Source organism: Bos grunniens, chromosome 5 (genome assembly GCF_055505025.1).
Source record: "Bos grunniens cultivar Pamir isolate PY7600 chromosome 5, Bosgru_T2T1.0, whole genome shotgun sequence".
Lineage (NCBI taxonomy): Eukaryota > Metazoa > Chordata > Mammalia > Artiodactyla > Bovidae > Bos > Bos grunniens.
In genome coordinates, this window is record NC_141169.1 from 90,142,500 (window position 1) to 90,165,479 (window position 22,980).

Here is a 22,980-nt window from a genome sequence, read left to right on the forward strand (position 1 = left end):
GGAATGGTTTGAGGCCAGAATGAAGGGAGCTTTGAATATAATAGGCTTAGACATTGGAATTTTGTTTCATAGGTCATGGGGAAATTGATCTGTGTAGATTGAAGAATTGATTCCTTGGGACCTTTGAATAGAAATTGCATTTTGCTTTTGTTTGTTTCAGAGAACTCTATTTGAGTGTTTTCAAATCATTCAAAGTTTTGTAAACTTTTTATCTTCACAGAACAAAACCAATACTGAGTCTGTACAACAAATACTCAGATACACTGGATATTCATAGACAATCTAGGATAGATTGTTGCATTCATGGTATAAATGGCAGCACTGTGTATTTTATAGGACTTGGAAGCTAACTATCAGAAATCTGGTTATCTTGGTTTTGGTGCTAACTATTCAGTTAGAGAAAGGACACAGTAATTTTACATGTTTACAGTTTCTCAGGGATTAGAGGGTAGATATCTTGGGTGGCTATAAGTTTAGCTGAAGAAAGTTAGATGAAGATTAATGCAGCTAAGAATTCATCAGTGTTAGGAAGAGGTATGTAACCATGGGAATAGAAGTCTCCAGCAGTCCTTGGAAGTTGTAGGAAGGCTAAATGCAGCATTACAGTGTAGGCTGGGTACAGGCTACTGTATTTGAATATGAGAAGAAAGGATGCTTTTGAAACTGAATGGAGAGCTTTGGTTATAGAAATGACTACATCATACATGATACCACAGAATATTTATATTATACATTGTCTTCACATTGTAACATCCACATCAATCATGTGTGACACAATTCTAATAATTTTGAGTATATATTTACTATAACATTAATATATATAACCTATATAAAACCAAGAGGCACTTCCAGTAATTCTGGCCAAAAAGGAGCATCATTATAGTGTCTAAGCTAAAAAATAATAAAAATAAATACAATTTATCTAATTTTTTTTCTGTACAGATTCTACTTTTTACAAAACATTTATCAGTCATTAACTAGGTCACTTAACAAATACTTGTTATAGGACAATACAAAGTATTGCTACATATATTAAGTGCAAGATACAGGTGAGAAGACAATATTTATTTCAACTGCAAAATGATAATTTAAGTTCAATGCCTCATTCTCTTCTTTTTAAAAGCTGATAAATTTGGAAAGTTATTAACAAACATATTCAGGTTTGTCAAGATTGATGAGCATTACATTATTAAAAATCATCATCATGTACAAATGACATCCCTTACAGTGTTACTTTGGTAGTTATTTGAAAATATTGCTTTTTAGGAATACTAAATTAAATTAATTCAATACTCTCTGGTTTAAAAATGATACAGAGACAAATATTTGGGACATGCTAATTTGAACTTTTCAATGAAAGTTTTTGTCAGGAAGAGGTAATGACTGATCAGAGCAACTGCCCCACCAAGAATCACAACATATTTTAACACCCAAACCCAAATCAATTTAACCAAACCAGTCCAAACCCAAAATACTCTGAGTTAAAGTTCTTTCAGTTGCATATCTTAATATTATTATAAAAAGCCAGGGAGAGTCTTGTTTTCATTATTTTGCATTGCAAATTTCAGAATATCTGAAGGAGCACCAATTTCATTTTGTGATTTGTATGACAAAAAAAATCTGTAGCAAGAAATATTAGGGGGTAATTGGAATTAGAGATAATTTATTTCCAGTGCTTGTCAACTAAAACACTATTCTTGTTGAAATAGAAACAGTATGCATTCTTCTGTGAGAATGTATTAGGAAATGAACTGACATTCATAAATGGCAAAAACTGCCATTTACCAGTTAAGCAAATATAGCAAAATATCCCATGCACATATTTTACAGAGTATTAAAATAGTGATTTTTTAAAACTAATTAACAAATATATACTTAATGTCAAGCCATTGAAACTCCACTGACAGGTGATAAATAGATACGTCAGGGTTGTTATTTAAAGATAGAAATACTGTAGTACTGGATTACGCTTATACGTAGCTAAAATGAAATATCTGGTATAATATGTATTTTTGAGTCATAAATATAATCAACTTTCAAAAGAAAAGTGATGGAAAATTATATCAACTAACAACCAATATACACAAAGAAAACATCTTTAGATAATTACTTTTAATTTCACATTAAACTATATGAATATTTTGTTATTATATAGCAAGAAAAATTACTAGATTAAAAAAAAAATCCCTCCCTTCAAAAAGTATTCAAGCAGCCAAGGGCTAGTTCACATTGCAAAATGTGTGTGTAAGTGCTGATTGTAAAAGGAAGTCAGGGTTGAAATATGGATCCATTAAGTCCCTTTGCTCTAGAGTAACTAAGAACTAAATTGGTTTGCCAGAAAAAAGATGGAGAGGGGTCCTGGGATGAGCCTTCAAGTTTTGTGCAGTGTTTACTCCCAATCCACTGCTTTTTTTTTTTTTTTTTCTTTTTTGGTTTTTAGTACCATTAGGCTGCATGATGAAACTAGGGTAGTGCATTAAAATGAGGTGAAAGTCCTCTTTCTCCTTATCATAGGAGAAGAGAATTTCTGATGGATTTTTCCTGTACTAATTTTGAGTTAGACAAGTAAAACTGGAGATAAGTTATACTTTTTCCCTATAATTTGACTTTTTTTGGTCAAAAAAATTTGTGTGTTTCATTTGAAATAGATATTTCTACTTACACCAAAAATTTAAAGCATTTATGCTTCAAAATATTTTTTAAATTACTTTTATACTTGTGAATTTCAAATTTTAACCTACCATTTGATCAGTCTTGTAGTGTGTGTGGTTTATTAACTGGTCAGTGCTTGCTCTGTGAAAGATTAGTAAGATTTAATTTTTCTCAGTAATGAAGATAAGTATTTGGGTTCTTAACTGTGTTAGAATTTAGTGAAATACAATCTACATTAGTAAATCATTTATCTTAAAACAAGGGCTTCCCTCCTACCTCACTTGGTAAAAAATCTGCCTGCAGTTCAGAAGACCCTGGTTTGATCCCTGGGTCGGGAAGATCCCCTGGAGAAGGAAATGGCAACCAATTCCAGTATCCTTGCCTGGAAAATCCCATGTACAGAGGAGCCTGGTGGGCTGCCGTCCATGGGGTTACAGAGTTGGGCATGCCTGAGTGACTAACATTTATCTTAAAACAACCTGTTGCTGCTGCTAAGTCACTTCAGTCGTATCCGACTCTGTGCGACCCCATAGACGGCAGCCCACCAGGCTCCCCCGTCCCTGGGATTCTCCAGGCAAGAACACTGGAGTGGGTTGCTATTTCCTTCTCTAATGCATGAAAGTGAAAAGGGAAAGTGAAGTTGCTAACCACGACAAATTGCTAGATAATGCATTTCTCTTTCTTGGGATAATTCAGGCTCTATACCCTAAATCTAATTAAATTATGGGAACTAAATTTATTTTTATCTATTTCATGTATTTATTGGACTCTTCATAAAATATTTTCCTCCCTGAGGCACACAGAGTATTGGACAAAGAATTAAATATTTTTTCTAGTTTTCTGTTACATAATAGTAGTTCTGATTATAGCAAAACATTTAGCATCTCTACACTATGAAATATCATTTTGTGGGTTTCATATGAATTGATTAAAAGCTTTGTTTCAAATACTGAAATTTAACATTCTTTATAGTAGGTATGTATGATGATTTAATATTATTCTCTTTGAAGCATTTTTTGTTTGAATTATGTGCATGATTAAAGAATCACGTCTTAATGTGAAACAATTGAGAAAATTTGTCTGAACGTGGACATATTCAGTATTTCTTATCAATAATAAGGCTTGCCTTTTCTTCTTTGCTCCACAACTTCTCAGGGAAGTAGAAATCCATGATATCAATGCCTATCAATATAATCAACCTTATAAGTATGACAGGGAAAATAACTAGCTGCCTTTAGATGGGGAATTTGGATTCATAAGAGCCTCATATGGTCTTACTGTATGGAATATAAAAACAATTTATACCAGATTAGTATTTTTTGGATCATGATATTGAGTTCCACCAAGTAAATAATGCCTTAATCTTCAGTTTTCTATTTTCAAACATATTTAGCAACAAAATGTTCAATTATTTTTTGTCAACATTGTTAACCTGCTGTTAGAATGATTTGATAGTGTGAACATAAAGATCAGTTCAGATGAGGTAAAAGCAGCAACACTTTAACAAATGAACTGTGTTACATGGCAGCACAAATGAGCTAGCATCTCTGGTGCATAATATAGATTGAAAAACATGTCCTTGTTCCTCCCTAGCCATGGCTCACTCGTGACAAGCCACAAATACTTATGCAAACCTCAATTTAAATTCATTATCTAATGCACTGCTTGTTCTTTGACTCAGTGCTTAATTACTTTATCCTCAAATTCACAATAAGAATTTGAGTATTTTCTGGAGGAACAAAAGAATATAAGACCTAAAACTGGTATATTTCCCTCTGATTAGAAATGCTAAGCATGGTTTAATTCCAGAATGTTTGTCACCTAAAATGGCCAATTGTTCTATTTTGGCAGGGGGTGGGGGGAGTGTGGTCATGCAGTGCAGCATGTGGGATCTTTCTTTGCCGACCAGGGAACGAACCCACACCACAACCCCCTGCATTGGAAGTGTGGAATCTTAACCACTGGACCACCAGGAAAGACCTTGGTCTCCTAGAGTTCCATTTGGATGGACAGACAGTATCAGCAAGGTCATAGTTTTATTTCATAGAGAAATCATGAAAGAAATGGATGACCTAGAACAATGGTTATGCAGTATTCTGCTGCATGTTAGGCGAGAAGGCAGATGAAAGGAATTCAGTTTGGTCTGAGAGCATACAGACATTGTAGTGCTCAGATATCGGGAAGTGAGCTATTAGCATTTGAAATTTTATTGATTTTTTTTCCCCACACTCACTAGCTGATTATTATATGGAGAATTTTATTCACTCTAGACTATGAAAGTGTACAGACTCCGTTTTACTGGAGTCTTCTGCCAGTTTGAAAAAAGGAAAAGTATTAAGCAGGAATCAGAATGGAAGAGTAGGATTATAAGACCCTTATTGTGGCTTTCACTATTATTTTAGAAATTTTGTAAATGACAAGGACAGTAGAGATCCCTATACTAACATGAAAGCACCCAAAATACCTCCTAAAGCAGAAATGTTTTTTTAACTCATCATTTGCCAGTTGTTCATAACACAAATAGTTCACATTTGAAAAGCAGTTGTTTCAAACTTTAGACTTTATTTACAATGATAATTTTCATATCTTTATTACTTAGAAAATAATTTATATTTTTTTCATCATTTAGACAAAGAATAGGCCTGAGTCTCATGCCTTTTGCACAGCTTTTACCTTCAATGAAAGTTCTCTGGGAAGGTGACACGGGACACTGCAAATTGTAGAGAGGCAAGGGCGTGAGGAAATGACAATACATACGTGCAATGAAGCCTACTTGACATACAATGCCTTATCTTTAGTTTTACTGGGACTGCAATGGTTAGGATTTGTTCAGGAATTCCATCAAAACAGAACAGACATAATGGGGATTTTTGTGTTTAGAAAGTAGATATTTTCTTAAACATAACATGAGGAAATTCCTTCACTTCTCAGATGAAGACCAACATAGATAAATCCCTGTACAGAGCTACTGTCTTCATTTTCGACTAAGAGCAAAACCAGGTCTTATGTAAATTACAAAAACAAATTATAGTTTAAAAATATGCTAAAGTGGTGTTTTCACCAAGGAAACAATATATCCTCAGGGTTGGCTTAGATTGATAACCAGAAAGACATTCTATCAGCATGCAGGAAATGATATTGGTGACATATTTAGTATACCTGGTCTTTTACTGAACAGGGAGCGACCACAAGCATCAAGGTAACCAATTCCTACTTTTCCTACCATTAACTTCATGGCTGTCCATACAATTCTCCTTTTCCGTAAGAGGGCTGGACGTTCCTTCATTTGTAAGACCTGAGTTTATCTAATGGCACCTATAATTAGGCTCATATAAAAATGTAGTAAGTTGCAACAAATACAATGGCACCACAGGAAGTAAGCTTTGGAGCTGGAAGGGAACACTGTAATATTGCTGTCGCCAAGGACAGGGAGACCATCACTAGCAGAAAGTATCTTTTCATGTCCCTCGGCATCCTTTGGGATGTAGGTAGGGGTCGTATGAAAGTTACACACTTGATGAATCTCCATTCCTTTTTTTGAACTGACTTTTAGCTTTAACACATGGGCAATTTATCTTGGAAGATCAAATGGTTAATCTGCCTGGACTAATGAGCACAGTTCTGGAATGAAGAGGTTCTCACTGCTTCAGCTATCATTATTTCACGTACTTTAAACAAAACGAAAATCAGGCCACGTGCTTAGACGTCTACTCTGGCAGCCAGGTTGGCTCCTAGCTGGGGTTACCGAGCTTTGATGAAACCACCAATACACGGTTATGAATTTAGAAGTATTTTGCTGCCATTCAACTTGCTCAACACCTTTTTTTCCCCTTGACTTTTATATTTATGGTATTTGGAGCAGGGGAAAAGATTAACTTTGTTAAGTAATTAGATATAAGAGGTATGTGAATATAAGTGCTTTTCTAAATCCTTCTGTTATTTGCAACGAAAGGAAAATAGTTAAATTTGCTTGGGAAATGTATTTGACTCACAGTAAGTTTTGCAAACATAGGGACACACAGGCAAGACAAGGGGGAAATACTCAGTAAGTCCTAAATAATGAAGACCTGGTATTGACTAAAAAAAAATAAATCTCATTTAGGTAGAACCTACATGCATCTGATCATTTTCTCATTTTCCTACTTATTCGGAAAGTTGCCTTGAAACTTTATTTTTGAATGTACTATGTTTGCTTTACTTTAAGAATGCCATGGATTATTGTATAATCATTGTTTTAGAAGGGAAGAGTATCCATTCATGAGAAACAAAGGCATTTCAATGTAAACACTCTTTTCTATGATTTCAGAGGAAATAAAAAGTAGAAATTACAAGTTAGATTTACTGGAAGCTAAGGTTGTTTAGATGATGAACAGGCTTGAATATAGTGCTGTACTGAAGGAAAAGTTATGAGCAAAAAGTCTTGGGAAGAAAGGGACACTGATTATAAACATTCGGGATTAAGACGGTCTTTTGCTTGGGAGACACGGATCCAAGAGTTACCGGAAGTTACTTACTAGTGAAAAAACGTTGTTTGCAGCATCCTCATTTAATTGGCATAAAATAACTGTATCAGATGATTATTTAAATTAGAACAGGTAGATGAGTGGGTGTTCATAGACCTCATGCAAATGAACCATCACTCTTACTGGGTTTGGAGATAGCTACAATGTATAAAAATGGTGATTAAAATAGAACTTTATAAAAATGTTTCCCTTTTCCCTTAAAAAAAAAAAGTTATCTATCTACAGAAACACAAATCTTTATATTTACATCAAGATAACTATTAATGACAAATATATAATAATATGAAATAAAATATTGAAAGTGAGTATCAACTTTTTTAAATAGAGGTTTGGCTCACAACATAAACAAGTGTAGATAAACAAACCAAAAACAAACAAAAAAAAGACTTTCAATGATAGGCCCAATCCCCCAAATCCCTCTTGAGTCCTCCCTGCCAAAAGAAACATGACAATGGGCCAGGCTGCAGATACAAGCCACCCCATCACACCCCTCATGGAATACAACAGGGTTGTCCATGCAACTTTAGCCAACTAAAAGTCAACCTTCAACGGCCGCCAAGAATCAGGCTTTCACTATGTCAATAAATACCAAACCCTAGGTTGAAAATTTTCCCCTTCATCTCTCACCGTCTATCCCAGAGTGGGTTTCTGTTTGCCTTCCTTTCTTTCTTTTCCTACCACACATTTTGCAGCAAATTAAGACATGGGAGAGCCCAGTGAAGAGTCGTTTCCCAGGTCTTCTCTGGCTACCTTTTAGAATTCTCACCTGATGAAAAGACCTGACTCCAGCTCCTTCTGAGGTGTTTCTGTGTAAAGAATGCCATCCCCTTCCATGGCGAATTGATCTTAGGTGAATGGCAGACACACTCACAAACAGCTCGTATACATTCATTCGGCGACTAGACTGGAAAATGCCTTGGTCTTCCGGGCTTAAGGCTGGTGACGGCAGGAGAACCAGACCTGTGGCCCTGTCCTTCCCTCATCCTGCTAATTCCCTCCGTCTGCAGAGGGGCTTCTACTGAAGCCAGATAGAGGCGGAGACACTCCAGAGTGCACTTCATCCTGTTTGTTCACCTGTGCTGAGTCGTCTGCTGCAGCCATGCTGTGAACCACCAAAGCCAATTCTCTCTTTAGTGCACACAAATGTACATACACCTGAGCATCACTTCTGTCTCTCTCTCACACACACGCATACAATGTTGGCAGGATGTATCAGAATTCAAACAACGCTCTGGAGCTTTCATCCCTCAGGACTAAGAGCAAACGCTCCTTAGTCATAACTTCATTTGCTGTACTGCTTCTGGGCTAAGCCGCACCATCTCCTTTGTGATTTGTTTTCCTTCATTTGTTTTCCTTTATGATTTATTATATCACAGTGACCACTATATATCTTAATATGAATGTTACTAAGTTGTGGGGCCAGGAATCCCAGCTTTCAGTGTGTCTGTGTTTGCATGTGTGTCTGTGAATATGTTTTACATGGATCTACGTGACAGCTTATATACACACACACATATATACTTCTTCCTTTAAAAAAAAAAATCCTTGGAAGCTGGTGTTACAATGTGAAAGCTTCTCTGAGCGAGAGTTTTTTAAGTCATGTACCTCACTGTAAAAATAAACACATAAAATGCGAAGAATCCCAAAATGCCGTAGCCATTTGCCCATCTTCTTGTATTTCTACAGTGTTGTGTCTAAGTATTGTGCTGGCTTGAAAAGAGTCTGTGTGACAAGTAACTCTGTTTGGAAACATAGCTCATCCTATCCATTGTCACTGGTTTGGCTTTGGGGCTGGGGTCTCCTCTCCTTTCTGCTTCCCCTTTTCTTCGTCTTCTTCCCTGATGGCCTGGATCTGTTCTGAGGGATGCTGCTGGGGGGACTGGTCCTCTGTGCCCGCCAACCGCTGTTCCTCCTCAATGACTTTCTTCCACATCTTGTGGTTCTGCAGGAGGTGCTGAGTAATTTGACAGTAGACTTTCCTCCTTTTGAAAATTTTCTTTCCTGAGAAAGCACCAAATTAGACTACTTATTTGTGTGTTAAGTACATGGCAGTTTTTCCATCTTATTCATAGGAGTTAAGTACCAAATGATATGTATACACTTGATGTGTATATAATAATCATTTTTGAGAGTGGGGAAGTAAGAGGAAGATGGCAAGAAGCATTACTGTATCCTTGAGATGTACTGTGAACAGTATTTGACATCTGGTAATATCCAATACAAGGTTCTGTTTGTATCTTGGAATTATTACTCCCACTCTATTCAGGCTCTCAAGATTTCCACCTAGATTATTGGGGTAATTTTTTGTTACATTGTTCTTTGCTTTGTCAACCAATTCAACTCATAAAAGTTTTTTTAAAAGACACTTTTGATAGTACTGTTATGCTTCCTGTAGACTAAAAAAAAATTAATTTCGAACTCTTAAGCAGTGAGCTTTGATTCCAATGGTAAGATAGAGAGTAAGCAAATAGGGACAATTATACTGAGTTGTAAAAAGTCTTTAAAGTGTGGCAGGAAGAGAGGGAAATGACCTAGCTGGGAGGATGCTTCATGATGATGGTGGCTTGGACTAGGATCAGGATAATGGAAATGAAGTTGCATAGGTAAATGTGAGATACATTTGTGAGGTATAATTAACAGGACTTGGCAACTGTGAGGAAAAAAGGGAGGAATCATAGACAACCCTGAGCTTTCTGATGTGAACAGGTGAGTGACAAGATGAACTGAGAAAGGAGACAATAGGTGAGAAGCAGATTTGGGGAATATGTTGAACATGCAGGGACTGGCAAATCTCCAAGCAGAGAGCGTAAGCAGGCAGCTGTTCTTGTCTAAGCAACCAGATTACAATGTGCCTTCTTTTGAGTGATCATTTTAGACACGGGCTGAGAATTTGGAAGTTAGGCAAAGATTCTCATGTTGGACTGTAAACTTCTCCATGGACAGACGTTTTACTAAGTGAATTATGTTCTTTCTAGTTTCTCTTCCACAGTACCAAGTAAATGGTGAAGTGCTGACATAATAAAGTGATAAACATAATAAAGGTAAGAAAAAGTGGTTCACAGGAAATTCTGATTTGAGACTATATTAAACAGTTAACAATACAAGTTACCAGGATGATCTGCAAGGCAATTTGAGGGTACTTAATGAAACAGTAATGATTTATCATGTATAATCTGGAAGGAAAAAGAAACAAATAGTAACAACAAACAAACAAAGCAGATGGCTATGAGATATGCCATCAACCAAAATTTTTGTGGAAATGTTGATAATTCCTTCAACAATTTTATTAAAAATTTTTTTCTTGTACTTTATAAAATGTTAAGATCAATTTTAAAAACAGTTTTGATATTTGGCAAAACTAATACAATTATGTAAAGTTTAAAAATAAAATAAAATTAAAAAAAATAAAAATAAAAACAGTTCAGAAAAAGGATATTAAATTAAGTTTTTTTTGAACCATAGAGACACATAAGGAAATTAGTTGAATGAATGACAGGGGGAATGGATACACATAGTCATAAGCAAGAATTAAAAAATATTTTCTATATTAATTATATTATTCATGATATGAATAAGCTTATATTTACCACCTGCTAACTGACAAGCAGGGCTTCCCTAGTGGCTCAGTGGTAAAGAATCCACTTGCAATGCAGGAGATGTGAGTTTGATCTCTGAGTCAGGAAGATCCCCTGGAGAAGGAAATGGCAACCCACTCCAGTATTCTTGCCTGGGAAACCCCATGGACAGAGGAGCCTGGTGGGCTACAGTCCACGGGGGTCACAAAGAGTGGAACACGACTTAGCAACAGAGCATGACACACAGGATCTGATATGGCAGTTTTCTGGATGCTATAGAAATAAAAACCAATGAGTCTCAGTGTTTGCCTTGAAGGAGCTTACCATCTATAGGAGGGAGGGCCCAGAAGACCAAAACTGAAATACACATGCTATGTTTTATGATAGACCTATAGTGATCAAGGGAGAAGGCGATGGCACCCCACTCCAGTACTCTTGCCTGGAAATCCCATGGACGGAGGAGCCTGGTGGGCTGCAGTCCATGCGGTCGCTAAGAGTCGGACACGACTGAGCAACTTCACTTTCACTTTTCACCTTCATGCATTGGAGAAGGAAATGACAACCCACTCCAGTGTTCTTGCCTGGAGAATCCCAGGGACTGGAGAGCTTGGTGGGCTGCCGTCTATGGGGTCTCACAGAGTTGGACACAACTGACGCGGCTTAGCAGCAGCAGCAGCATAGTGATCGAGAGAGCCTTAATGTTTCCCTCATGTTCATTAAACTTTAGACAGGTTTCTACCAGACTCTAGGACCCTGATCTCTTTTTCCTTAAAGCATCTACTTTATAAAACTTGTAACTGCAATTTCTTGCTCTGCTCCTATGTAGTGTAGATAAATCTCCCAGCCTCAGTAGTTTGACAACCCAGAAACATTTTTCTCAAGGACCTGAGAGCCAATCCTTTGAAATGCAATTATTCAGGAAGACAGGGTCCCTTTCCCCACATCTCCATGGGAGGGAAGGAGCCTAACTTCAATAAGAATCAATTAACAAACACAAGTGGCCTAATCACATTGACCAACTCCCCTCTAAGGTCCTTTAGTACTTTTATCACCAGCTCATCCCAGTGTGTAAAAACCCTCCTGCCTTTGTTTCAATCAGTCGAGTCTAATGCCTCTTTCCTATTTCCTATTTCTTCAAGACCCTATTCAAGAGTCTTGAAGAAAGTCTTCCTTGTCATTTTTAAGAATATGCAGCACAATTTCTCTCTGACACATCAAAGTATGGCAACATCAGGTACTCAACCTGCGAGGGAACAGATACGACTTTTCCCAAAGGATGTGTAAATTATGAGAATGAAATATACTGGGTGAGTAAGCATTCCAGGTAAGTGACAGGCATGTGTACAGGCAGATCGCATGGAGTATAATATCACTTTCTTCAATTATAAGATTCTCAACAAGGGAAATAAACTAAAATTTAAAACAATCTGAATTCTTTCTATAGAAGCCAATAAAATATATGCATCTATTTAATATTTAAGAGCAAACCTTGAAAATTACTCTTCTACCAAAGTTATCTCCTTGTCTATTTCTACATTGTTTTTATTGCAGTTAAGTTCAGATCAGTTACTGTTGAGAATCTTTACATGTTAACATACTTTTTAACCTAATTCTTTGAGTCAAGACATTTATAGGTGAATCACTGGCTGAAGGATGGACTTGAATCAGACATAGGACATACTCTACTGCTCAAGGTGACTATTCCGTCTGAAAGGTATACACATTCATGGCAGTGAATTCACAGGGAAGAAGCTAACAAAAGCTCATTTTTTTCTTTTTCCTTTCAGGGCAGCCCCCATGAGAGCAGCTGTTCTCTTATTAAGGCTGCTCAACCTTAGCAGTAAACCTCTCTGGAATTAAACTGAATAAGGTGACGTAGAAGGGAGTTTGTACCAAATAAATTTGCGTAGATTAGAGTCCGCAGGTGGTCTAAAATATGCCTGTATTGGGAGCCAAATTGTTCAGCACTGGAACCTTTTGAAATGAGAACAAAGGTCCTTTCATTGCTCAAATTCTAAATGCAGCTTAGTACTTCATTAGAAACCTCTTAGTTCACTGTAGGAATCTTTCAGATTTAATTATGATGTAGGGAAAAAAGCCTTCTTTCCCTAGGATACTATATTGAAACATTTTATTCTGTATTTCCTGAGAGATCACAAGTTAGGAAGATTGCTGAAATTATCAGTGCATATTTAATTTATTTTTTTCTGAAATCTAAATTTTAGGATAAATCAAGTTAACCATCTCAGTCATTATGAATTCAGAAATTAAAATTACTAAGAGTCAGTAATAATAGAGTTAAAACTGAGGAAACCTGAGTTTCCATTCTGGTTCTGCAGAAACCATCTACACTTTGGGATGTCTGTTAAACTCCTGAGACTCAGTGTAGATTTTGTAAAATGAGGCAGCTGAACTGGGTGGTCACCAACTCTATTTCTAGAATTCCATGTGGCCAAATTTTACTAAACACTAACGCTGCTTAATATTTATCATTTTCTTGGCTATAATGGGAAACTTCAAAGGTAATTTTTCAAAAGCTATGTTTATCAAATCATTGTTGATGATGTCTTAAATTTTAACGTAAGGTGACCAGTTGATGTTTAGAAGCCACTAGTAAACAGAATCCACAGAATTCTCATTCCCACTTTAGTGAGCATGATTAAAAAAGGGAATATCAGGAGAGTAACACATTAGAATCTGGGAGTCACTATGGCCACCCAACTCTACAGAACAGAGACAAAATGGATATTTAGCATTTGTTGCTAAAGCCAATGTTGACGGGTTGAGCCTGTTGAATTTCATAACCTAGGTTCTTTAATTCTTGATGCATAGATTATGTGTGTGTTGTTTCAATGTATTTGAGTTCAAATAGCAATCAGGTAGGGCCCATGGGAACAAAGCTTTTCCAGTAGCTAAGCTGACCACACTTTCCAATAACATTCAGTGGAAAAACTGCCCAGCCCTTAGTCAGACAGCGAATTACCTGGCTCTCTGAATGAAAAAAAAAAAAAATCATGCATGTTTATTAAATGAGAAAATGAATAAATAATCCATGAATCCTATCTTGGCTCCTAACTCTGAATGCCAAGGTCAGCACAGAATTTTTAATAGAAATCTTTTTATAAGCATCAGAGGAATAAAATAAAATTAACTTGAGAATAGAATAATGAAGAAAAACAACATCTGGTTTTCCTCTCATACTGTATCAACATTAATATATAGGTAAGAACTTAAGCAAAAATCTGACCTAAAACCAAATTTGCCCCTCTCCGGCTCTATGAAGACCTCCAAGACCTTTTAGAACTAACACCCAAAAAAGATGTCCTTTTCATTATAGGGGACTGGAATGCAAAAGTAGGAAGTCAAGAAACACCTGGAGTAACAGGCAAATTTGGCCTTGGAATACAGAATGAAGCAGGGCAAAGACTAATATAGTTTTGCCAAGAAAATGCACTGCTCATAACAAACACCCTCTTCCAACATCACAATAGAAGACTCTGTACATGGACATCACCAGATGGTCAACACCGAAATCAGATTGATTATATTCTTTGCAGCCAAAGATGGAGAAGCTCTATATAGTCAGCAAAAACAAGACCGGGAGCTGACTGTGGCTCACACCATGAACCCCTTATTGCCAAATTCAGACTTAAATTGAAGAAAGTAGGGAGAACCACTAGACCATTCATGTATGACCTAAATCAAATCCCTTATGATTATACAGTGGAAGTGAGAAATAGATTTAAGGGCCTAGATCTGATAGATAGAGTGCCTGAAGAACTATGGAATGAGGTTCGAGACATTGTACAGGAGACAGGGATCAAGACCATCCCCATGGAAAAGAAATGCAAAAAAGCAAAATGGCTGTCTGGGGAGGCCTTACAAATAGCTGTGAAAAGAAGAGAAGTGAAAAGCAAAGGAGAAAAGGAAAGATATAAACATCTGAATGCAGAGTTCCAAAGAACAGCAAGAAGAAATAAGAAAGCCTTCCTCAGTGATCAATGCAAAGAAATAGAGGAAAACAACAGAATGGGAAAGACTAGAGATCTCTTCAAGAAAATTAGAGATACCAAAGGAACATTTCAGGCAAAGATGGGCTCAATAAAGGACAGAAATGGTATGGACCTAACAGAAGCAGAAGATATTAAGAAGAGATGGCAAGAATACACCTAAGAACTGTACAAAAAAGATCTTCACGACCCAGATAATCACGATAGTGTGATCACTGACCTAGAGCCAGACATCCTGGAATGTGAAGTCAAGTGGGCCTTAGAAAGCATCACTATGAACAAAGTTAGTGGAGGTGATAGAATTCCAGTTGAGCTATTCCAAATTCTGAAAGACAATGCTGTGAAAGTGCTGCACTCAATATGCCAGCAAATTTGGAAAACTCAGCAGTGGCCACAGGACTGGAAAAGGTCAGTTTTCATTCCAATCCCAAAGAAAGGCAATGCCAAAGAATGCTCAAACTACCGCACAATTGCACTCATCTCACACGCTAGTAAAGTAATGCTCAAAATTCTCCAAGCCAGGCTTCAGCAATATGTGAACCGTGAACTTCCAGATGTTCAAGCTGGTTTTAGAAAAGGCAGAGGAACCATAGACCAAATTGCCAACATCTGCTGGATCATGGAAAAAGCAAGAGAGTTCCAGAAAAACATCTATTTCTGCTTTATTGGCTATGCCAAAGCCTTTGACTGTGTGGATCACAATAAACTGTGGAAAATTCTGAAAGAGATGGGAATACCAGACCACCTGATCTGCCTCTTGAGAAATTTGTATGCAGGTCAGGAAGCAACAGTTAGAACTGGACATGGAACAACAGACTGGTTCCAAATAGGAAAAGAAGTACATCAAGGCTGTATATTGTCACCCTGTTTATTTAACTTATATGCAGAGTACATCATGAGAAACGCTGGACTGGAAGAAACACAAACTGGAATCCAGATTGCTGGGAGAAATATCAATAACCTCAGATATGCAGATGACACCACCCTTATGGCAGAAAGTGAAGAGGAACTCAAAAGCCTCTTGATGAAAGTGAAAGTGGAGAGTGAAAAAGTTGGCTTCAAGCTCAACATTCAGAAAACAAAGATCATGGCATCCGGTCCCATCACTTCATGGGAAATAGATGGGGAAACAGTGGAAACAGTGTCAGACTTTATTTTTCTGGGCTCCATCTCCATCTCATCACTGCAGATGGTGACTGCAGCCATGAAAGTAAAAGACACTTACTCCTTGGAAGGAAAGTTATGACCAACCTAGATAGCATATTCAAAAGCAGAGACATTACTTTGCTAACAAAGGTTCGTTTAGTCAAGGCTATGGTTTTTTCAGTGGTCATGTATGGATGTGAGAGTTGGATTGTGAAGAAGGCTGAGCACTAAAGAATTGATGCTTTTGAACTGTGGTGTTGGAGAAGACTCTTGAGAGTCCCTTGGACTGCAAGGATATCCAACCAGTCCATTCTGAAGGAGATCAGCCCTGGGATTTCTTTGGAAGGAATGATGCTAAAGCTGAAACTCCAGTACTTTGGCCACCTCATGCAAAGAGTTGACTCATTGGAAAAGACTCTGATGCTGGGAGGGATTCAGGGCAAGAGCAGAAGGAGATGACAGAGGATGGGATGGCTGGATGGCATCACTGACTCGATGGACGTAGGTCTCAGTGAACTCCGGGAGTTGGTGATGGACAGCGAGGCCTGGTGTGCTGCGATTCATGGGGTCGCAGAGAGTCGGACACGACTGAGCGACTAAACTGAACTGAACTGAACTGAACCCAGCTTATGGTTAATAATGAGTTCTTTTTCTCTGCTTATGTGAGCTTACAACAGGGCACTTACATAATGGTGAAATAGGTTAATATCCACATTAGACTATCTCTCTACTAGATGGCCAAAATGAACTATGTCATGCATTTTCCTGACTGCTCACAAACAGGAACAAATGATCAAGGTGTCTTTCACTGGTAGCATTTTTGGGAAGGGCTTTGAAAAGTACCAACAGTAAGATCGTGTTTGATGAAAGTAGGTAGAAACTGCATACTGTATTTCCATGAAAACAGGAACAGTATTTGTGCAATGTCACTATAAAGGTTATTGGTTTTCCTAATTATCCTTGTCCCTAAGACAGGAGTAACAGCAGAGAATATTTCAAGAGATGAAGAGAGTGGAATGGCTGTACGATACACTGCAAAATCAACGACCAGATGTGACCACTTCTCACTGTCGCTACTCTCACTGCCCTGGCCCAACGCCTCAGTCATCTCTCACTTGGATGATTTCAAGAGCCTCTTAACACACTGCCCTGCTTACAGCCTTGCTCACCCCAAACTCCATAAGATTTTCCATGCAAGAGTTGAAGCAGTCCAGTTAAAACATTAAGTTGAATCAACTAAGTTTTCTGTTCAAAACCTCTGATGGCTTCCTATCTTACTCAGAGAAAAAGCCAAACTCCATTCTGCAGAACCCTACCTTCTAACCCTCTATCATCTGGGTCCCCACTGTCCCCCTCTGCTGTTCCCCACCCACTTCCTCTGCTCCAGCCTCCCAGCTCTCTTGGTGCTTCCTGAACACCCAGCCAATGTCCACAGCAGAACCTTACATGGCTGGCTTTCCTCTCTCCTTGAAATGCTTTGTCCACAACTATTTTCATGGGTCACTCCCTTGCTTCTTTCAGTTTTGTTTTTTTTTTTAAAATACCTTTCTTATTTAGATATTCCATGACAATCTTGTCCATGATATTAGTCTTTCTGTGCAATATTTCATATCCTCTTTAACTCTAGCATTTATCAGCATCTAACATATAGATTTACTGATTAGTCTTCCCTAGTGTCTGCTGACCCCATTGGAAATACAAGTCAAAAAAGGTAAGGACGGATTTTTTTTTTTTGGCCTGATTTGTTCATGGTTCTATGTTTAGTATCTGGAAAAATGCCTGGCACAGAGTAGATGCTTAATAAACATTTAATGAGTGGGTGATTACCACCTCTTACCACTTCAGCATCTTTCCCCACCAAGCCAGTAAAAGCCTCTGTTGGTCTAGTTGGTACCTGAGATTCCTTTCACTGCTAAATCATTAAGATACTCTGAAAAACAGACTTTGACTACTTATTTTTTTTTTAATTCATGACAGAGAACATACCTTTGTATGAATATGATATTATAATAATTTCATAATCTGTAATTTCTATGATGATGATATTTGGGAAGAGGGGAGTATCCATAATCAATTCAGTAGACGATGTGTGGACTTAACTAGGTAACTCATGAGAAGCATCAACTTTATCAGAACCTATGTAAGAAAACAATCCTGGGAGAAACACATTCGAGAAAGATTTTATGACTCACTTGGAGATTCATTATTTTCACAGGTTTCCTCTTCATTTGGTGCTTCCTCCTCCTCCTCTTCTGGGTCGTCCGTGTCTCCTGACTCATCGCTGTCTTCCACCCATTTCCCTGGCATCAGTCCTGCTGAATCGTAGGAGTTGCACAGAGGACCCACGATGTGTGAGATGAAGGATTCCTGAAGGTTGGCCAACTGAGGAGCGGAACGGTCCATGAAGGGGCTTATTGGTAACCCAAGGCTGGCCTCTTCATCACCCTAGAAACAGGAATGTAGCAACATGGTTAACTAGAAAGGCAAACGACAAGGAAAGGGTAGAATACAAATTAAGTCACCATTCACTTGGCATCTAAAATGTGCAAATATGCAAGAATCTGGGCATTGATGGAATCTGGGCATTGATGTGTGAACTCTCTCTGTACTTGACTGCTAAAAGATTTTACCCAAATTACTAAGATTCCTATAGGATTGCTTTGTTGCTACTTATCCTTTGGTAATCCTGAGGCTTTGGTTTTCAATCAGGGGAACTACCGGAAATGGTTTATGTCTCAGCAGATGATCTCTATCATCATACTAGTCACTGTTCCTTATAACAGAGTGTAAGTTAGAATATAAATGCATCTTAAAAGGCAATGCTAGACATAAATATCCACCGGATAATCTATCATGTTTGCCTTTTTTGGTCTTGTCGCCTAGAAAGCTTAAAATAACTTATTCCTCAATTAAAGTTAGTACTTTATCCCAGCTTTGGGTTGAATTATGTCTTCTGTGATTATATAGCTTCTGATATTCTTATTTTTCTATGTTTAATAGTACTACTGTATAAGTGTTTTTATTTTGAACTAATTTATCTTTCTAAAGAAAAAGTTAGATTGAAAGCCCGAAATTATCTAGCAACATTAATGAAAGAATTATACCAAAATATCAACAATGGTTATGCCTATATATGTAATGGAATTATCACAAGTTGCTTTTCTTTACATTTTATCTATAGTCAATATTTCAGGACTGAGTATCAATGAGTTCCAAGAAAACACAATCTTTTCTAGAAAGTATAAACCTTTTTTTATGAGTCCTGTCTATAATACATAAAAAATTCTTTCTTTAAATATGTTTGGTGAATGGTGATTTATTACTTACTAAGGGGCCTCATCTTATTTCTGGATGACTTTGGGAATACAAATTTCTTTTTAACATTGACCTAAAATCTGTCTGCTTATAACTTCTATAGACTGGCTATAGTCATGTCTATTTTTAGGGAAGTTTTTTGTCTTCTTTTTAATAAAGCAAATCCTGTTGTATCTTATATAATTTATCTTCTTTAAGCTGTACAACATCATTATAAACCTAATCCTAATTTTGCAGGTCAGTCTTTTAAGTATCTAAAGAGAGTTATTACTTCTGTTTTTCCTAAGGGTACATATTTGTACTTCTTTCCTGGCCTTTTAGGTCACTACTGATGCCCATCATTTACCCATCTCCACTACCTTGAGATTCCTCTTATGAGAGATGTTTACAGCACCAAACACAAGGTTTCAAGTACGGCTGGGGTAAGGTCATGTGGGGAAGATCCCTTCATGTTCTGTTGGTAATGTGTCAAATAAAATGCTATTTTTATTAGCTTTTTCATGTACTGCTGTTATAAACTATTAGAAAAGTAAATGAACTTAACTTGATATACATTCATCCATATTAATTTAAACCTAGCTTCTATTATGATAAAATTGATGAGTATTTCAATGGGATTCCTAATATTTTCTGAGGTCATTCTATTATCTTAACACCCTTTTCCATCAAAATACTTAATAACTTTATCTTAAGAGTTTTATGTCTATAGTTCAATTTTTGTCATTTTTTAAACCTCTGATTAAAATTGGCCAGTGCCTTTTCTCATGGTATCATGAATATAAAATGACTAATCACACTTTTACAGCCTTTGGAAGCTTTAGAGCAGGGGTCCCCAACCTCCAGGATCAAACGCTTGATAATCTGAGGTGGAGGGGATGAAATAATAATAGAAATAAAGTGCACAATAAATGTAATGTTCTTGAATCATCCTGCAATCAATCTCCTACCCCGTCTATGGAAAAATGGTCTTCCATGAAACCAGTTCCTGGTGCCCAATAGGTTGGGGACTGCTGCTTTAAGGAATCTATAAGCAGCCTCAATATGGATTAAGGAAAATAGTTAAATTAGTTACCTGTTCATAAAATTCATTGACAATACCCTCCGTCCACTGAAGATGGAGCTCTTTACTCTTAGCGGGCCCATTGATATCAGCCAACTTTATACACATTTGACAAACCAGTAGACGATCATTTTCATTTGTCCAATCTATTCCAACTTCATCATTCACCTGTTTGAAGGACAAAGTTTAAGTGAATGCACAAGTTGAACAGGAAAATAAATTACAGAAAACTGATCATCTTGTTACTATGTATTCCGATCTGTCCACCATGTGCAGATAGGAATACCAAGTAATGAGAAACATCTCAGCTGTTTCAAATAATGTTATTTGGCTTGCATAAATTAGCAGTGAAATAGCTCACCTAAAAAAATAACAACAAATGATAGATAATTATGGAACTGAAAATAAATGCTATTTAATACTAGCATGTGTTATAAATTACTACTAAAATACTGTAGCTAAAAATAATAAGAAATTTTCTTGAGTTACTATTTGGGCATTTATTATATGTTTGATGTATTAAATTCTGCTTCAGGTTTTTGACCTTTACTACTACCAGGTATTAGTATTCCACAGAGATGGGAGCAAAAAAAAAAAAAAAACTAAAACAAAATCACAATGATAGTTAGAATTCTATTATTCTTCTGCAGTACAAGGTATAATATATACCTGCTGCTGCTACTGCTGCTAAGTCGCTTCAGTCGTGTCCGACTCTGTGCGACCCCATAGATGGCAGCCCACTAGGCTCCCCCGTCCCTGGGATTCTCCAGGCAAGAACACTGGAGAGGGTTGCCATTTCCTTCTCCAGTGCATAAAAGTGAAAAGTGAAAGTGAAGCTGCTCAGTCTTGTCCGACTCTTAGCGACCCTGTGGACTGCAGCTCACCAGGCTCCTCCATCCATGGGATTTTCCAGGCAAGAGTACTGGAGTGGGGTGCCATTACCTTCTCCGTAATATATACCTACAGGACCTCAATATATTAGGTTTCCACACTGGGACCAATGCCTAAATAACTGCTTCTGGTTTAACACCGCATTGCATTTCATTTTCACATTCGACATCTATGAGGTGGCAGCAATGACTTTTAACACTCTCATTCCATGACATCTTTCAATGTGGCCAGAAAATGAGGACTGATACAAATCTAGTTACCTTGGCATTAAATTTGGCAACAAAGTCGAAGTGTTTCTTCAGGTCAGTGGCCAGAATTGCTTCAATGACAAGGAAACGGAAATGCTTAAATTCCACATGGTCAAGGTTAACTAAGAAGTTATATTCTGGCCGGGACATGAAAAGGTTCCATGCAGCAGCCGCATGATGATTCTCCAAGACTGAGCGATCATTGTAGAGCACCGCCTAGGCAAAGACGAGAGTCGAGTTCAGCTTTTTAAATTAGGAACAAAAATAAATGAGAATATGCAAAACATTTGGAATCATCTTTAGTCATAGAACATAGAAATGCAACCTTGTAACAGCTAGTTATTAAGAATTACTTATTACTGTACATTGACTGTTTACTTTTCTTGGTTATTTTTTCTTTTTTTGGTAAGATTAAGTTCATTTCCTTGAAATTTTATTTCAAATTCTTGTAAGTGAAGGGCGTAGAGTTAGCTTATTTCGGATTACTCTTCTTTTTGCAAGACACAGGAATTTAACCATAAAAATATGCAAATATATTAATATCCCTAAGAGGTAACTCAGTTATCTCCCACATCTGAAATAAGAATGACTTCCTTTTAATTAAACACATGTAACTAATAAAGAACTTCCTTGGTGGCTCAGACGGTAAAGCGTCTGCTTACAATGTGGGAGACCTATGATATCCCTGAGAAGCCCATAATTCAAACTATTCTTACCTCACAGTCATAGGAAATATCACCCTCTGTCTAGTAATTGAAAGTATATAGTAAATATCTACTTGTTCGAATAATGCTGAGGGAAGCTGTGAAGCAAAAGAAAGTTGCCTAAAAAAATGCCTAAAGTCCAGTGTGGCAGATTGATGATGGAGGGAAAAAAAGGTATAAGGACAAAAAGGAGAGACCAAGCACATGAAAATTAATATTGAGGTAAATGAAAATACATGGACATGTAGCAAAACTGAGCGGTAAAGTGTGCTGGCCAAAGGATTTGCTTATGTTTAGGGAAAATACATAGTGTACGGAGGAAACAGTGAAAGAAATTTAAGTAGTCAGAAAAAAAAATCAGGATATTCGTACTGTATACAGATGAAAGGAAAATTACTTAAACGAAATTAATTTTAATTAAGGAAAGCTCTAGGCTAGTCTATAAGAGAGAGCATGGAAACAGATAAAAATAGATGAGAACAAAAGACAAAAACAAACATGACAAAAAAGAGTAATGGGTCAGATTAGTCTCCAGAGCATCTAGAAAGAAAAATAAGACCATGGGATCTTTAGTAAAATGGGTCTGTCCATCTGATTAAATCAAAGTTTAATTATATAGATGGAGATTCCTAGATACTTAGTGATTGATATTTGACTGAAGTTTAAGCACGTGCCTAGAGGAACGTCTTTAAAGTTACTGTTTTGAGAAAACTATGTTCAGGTAAAAAATTTACCTCAAATAAAACAAATCAATCTTTAATTCTTCCTAATCAATAAAAATGCCATAAAAATGATATTTGTTATAATATATCTCAAAGGAACTGGATTTACATCCAAAGAAGCCTCTAATTCTTAA

The 22,980-nt window shown here is 37.0% G+C and overlaps 1 protein-coding gene across 9 annotated transcripts in view; it reads right to left on the minus strand.

The window, feature by feature from the left end:
• Positions 1–703: 703 nt before the first annotated feature.
• PDE3A (phosphodiesterase 3A) overlaps positions 704–22,980 on the minus strand; it is a 379,994-nt gene continuing 357,717 nt past the window's right edge. For all 9 annotated transcript variants that reach the window (XM_086404062.1, XM_086404060.1, XM_086404061.1 and 6 more), the window contains 4 exons: positions 21,433–21,636; positions 20,294–20,449; positions 18,099–18,351; positions 704–9,176 (listed from right to left, as the gene is read on the minus strand). In XM_086404062.1, the coding sequence (XP_086260188.1) occupies positions 8,947–9,176; positions 18,099–18,351; positions 20,294–20,449; positions 21,433–21,636 (843 nt within the window). In that variant the 3' untranslated portion in view covers positions 704–8,946. The remainder of the gene's footprint in view (positions 9,177–18,098; positions 18,352–20,293; positions 20,450–21,432; positions 21,637–22,980) is intronic.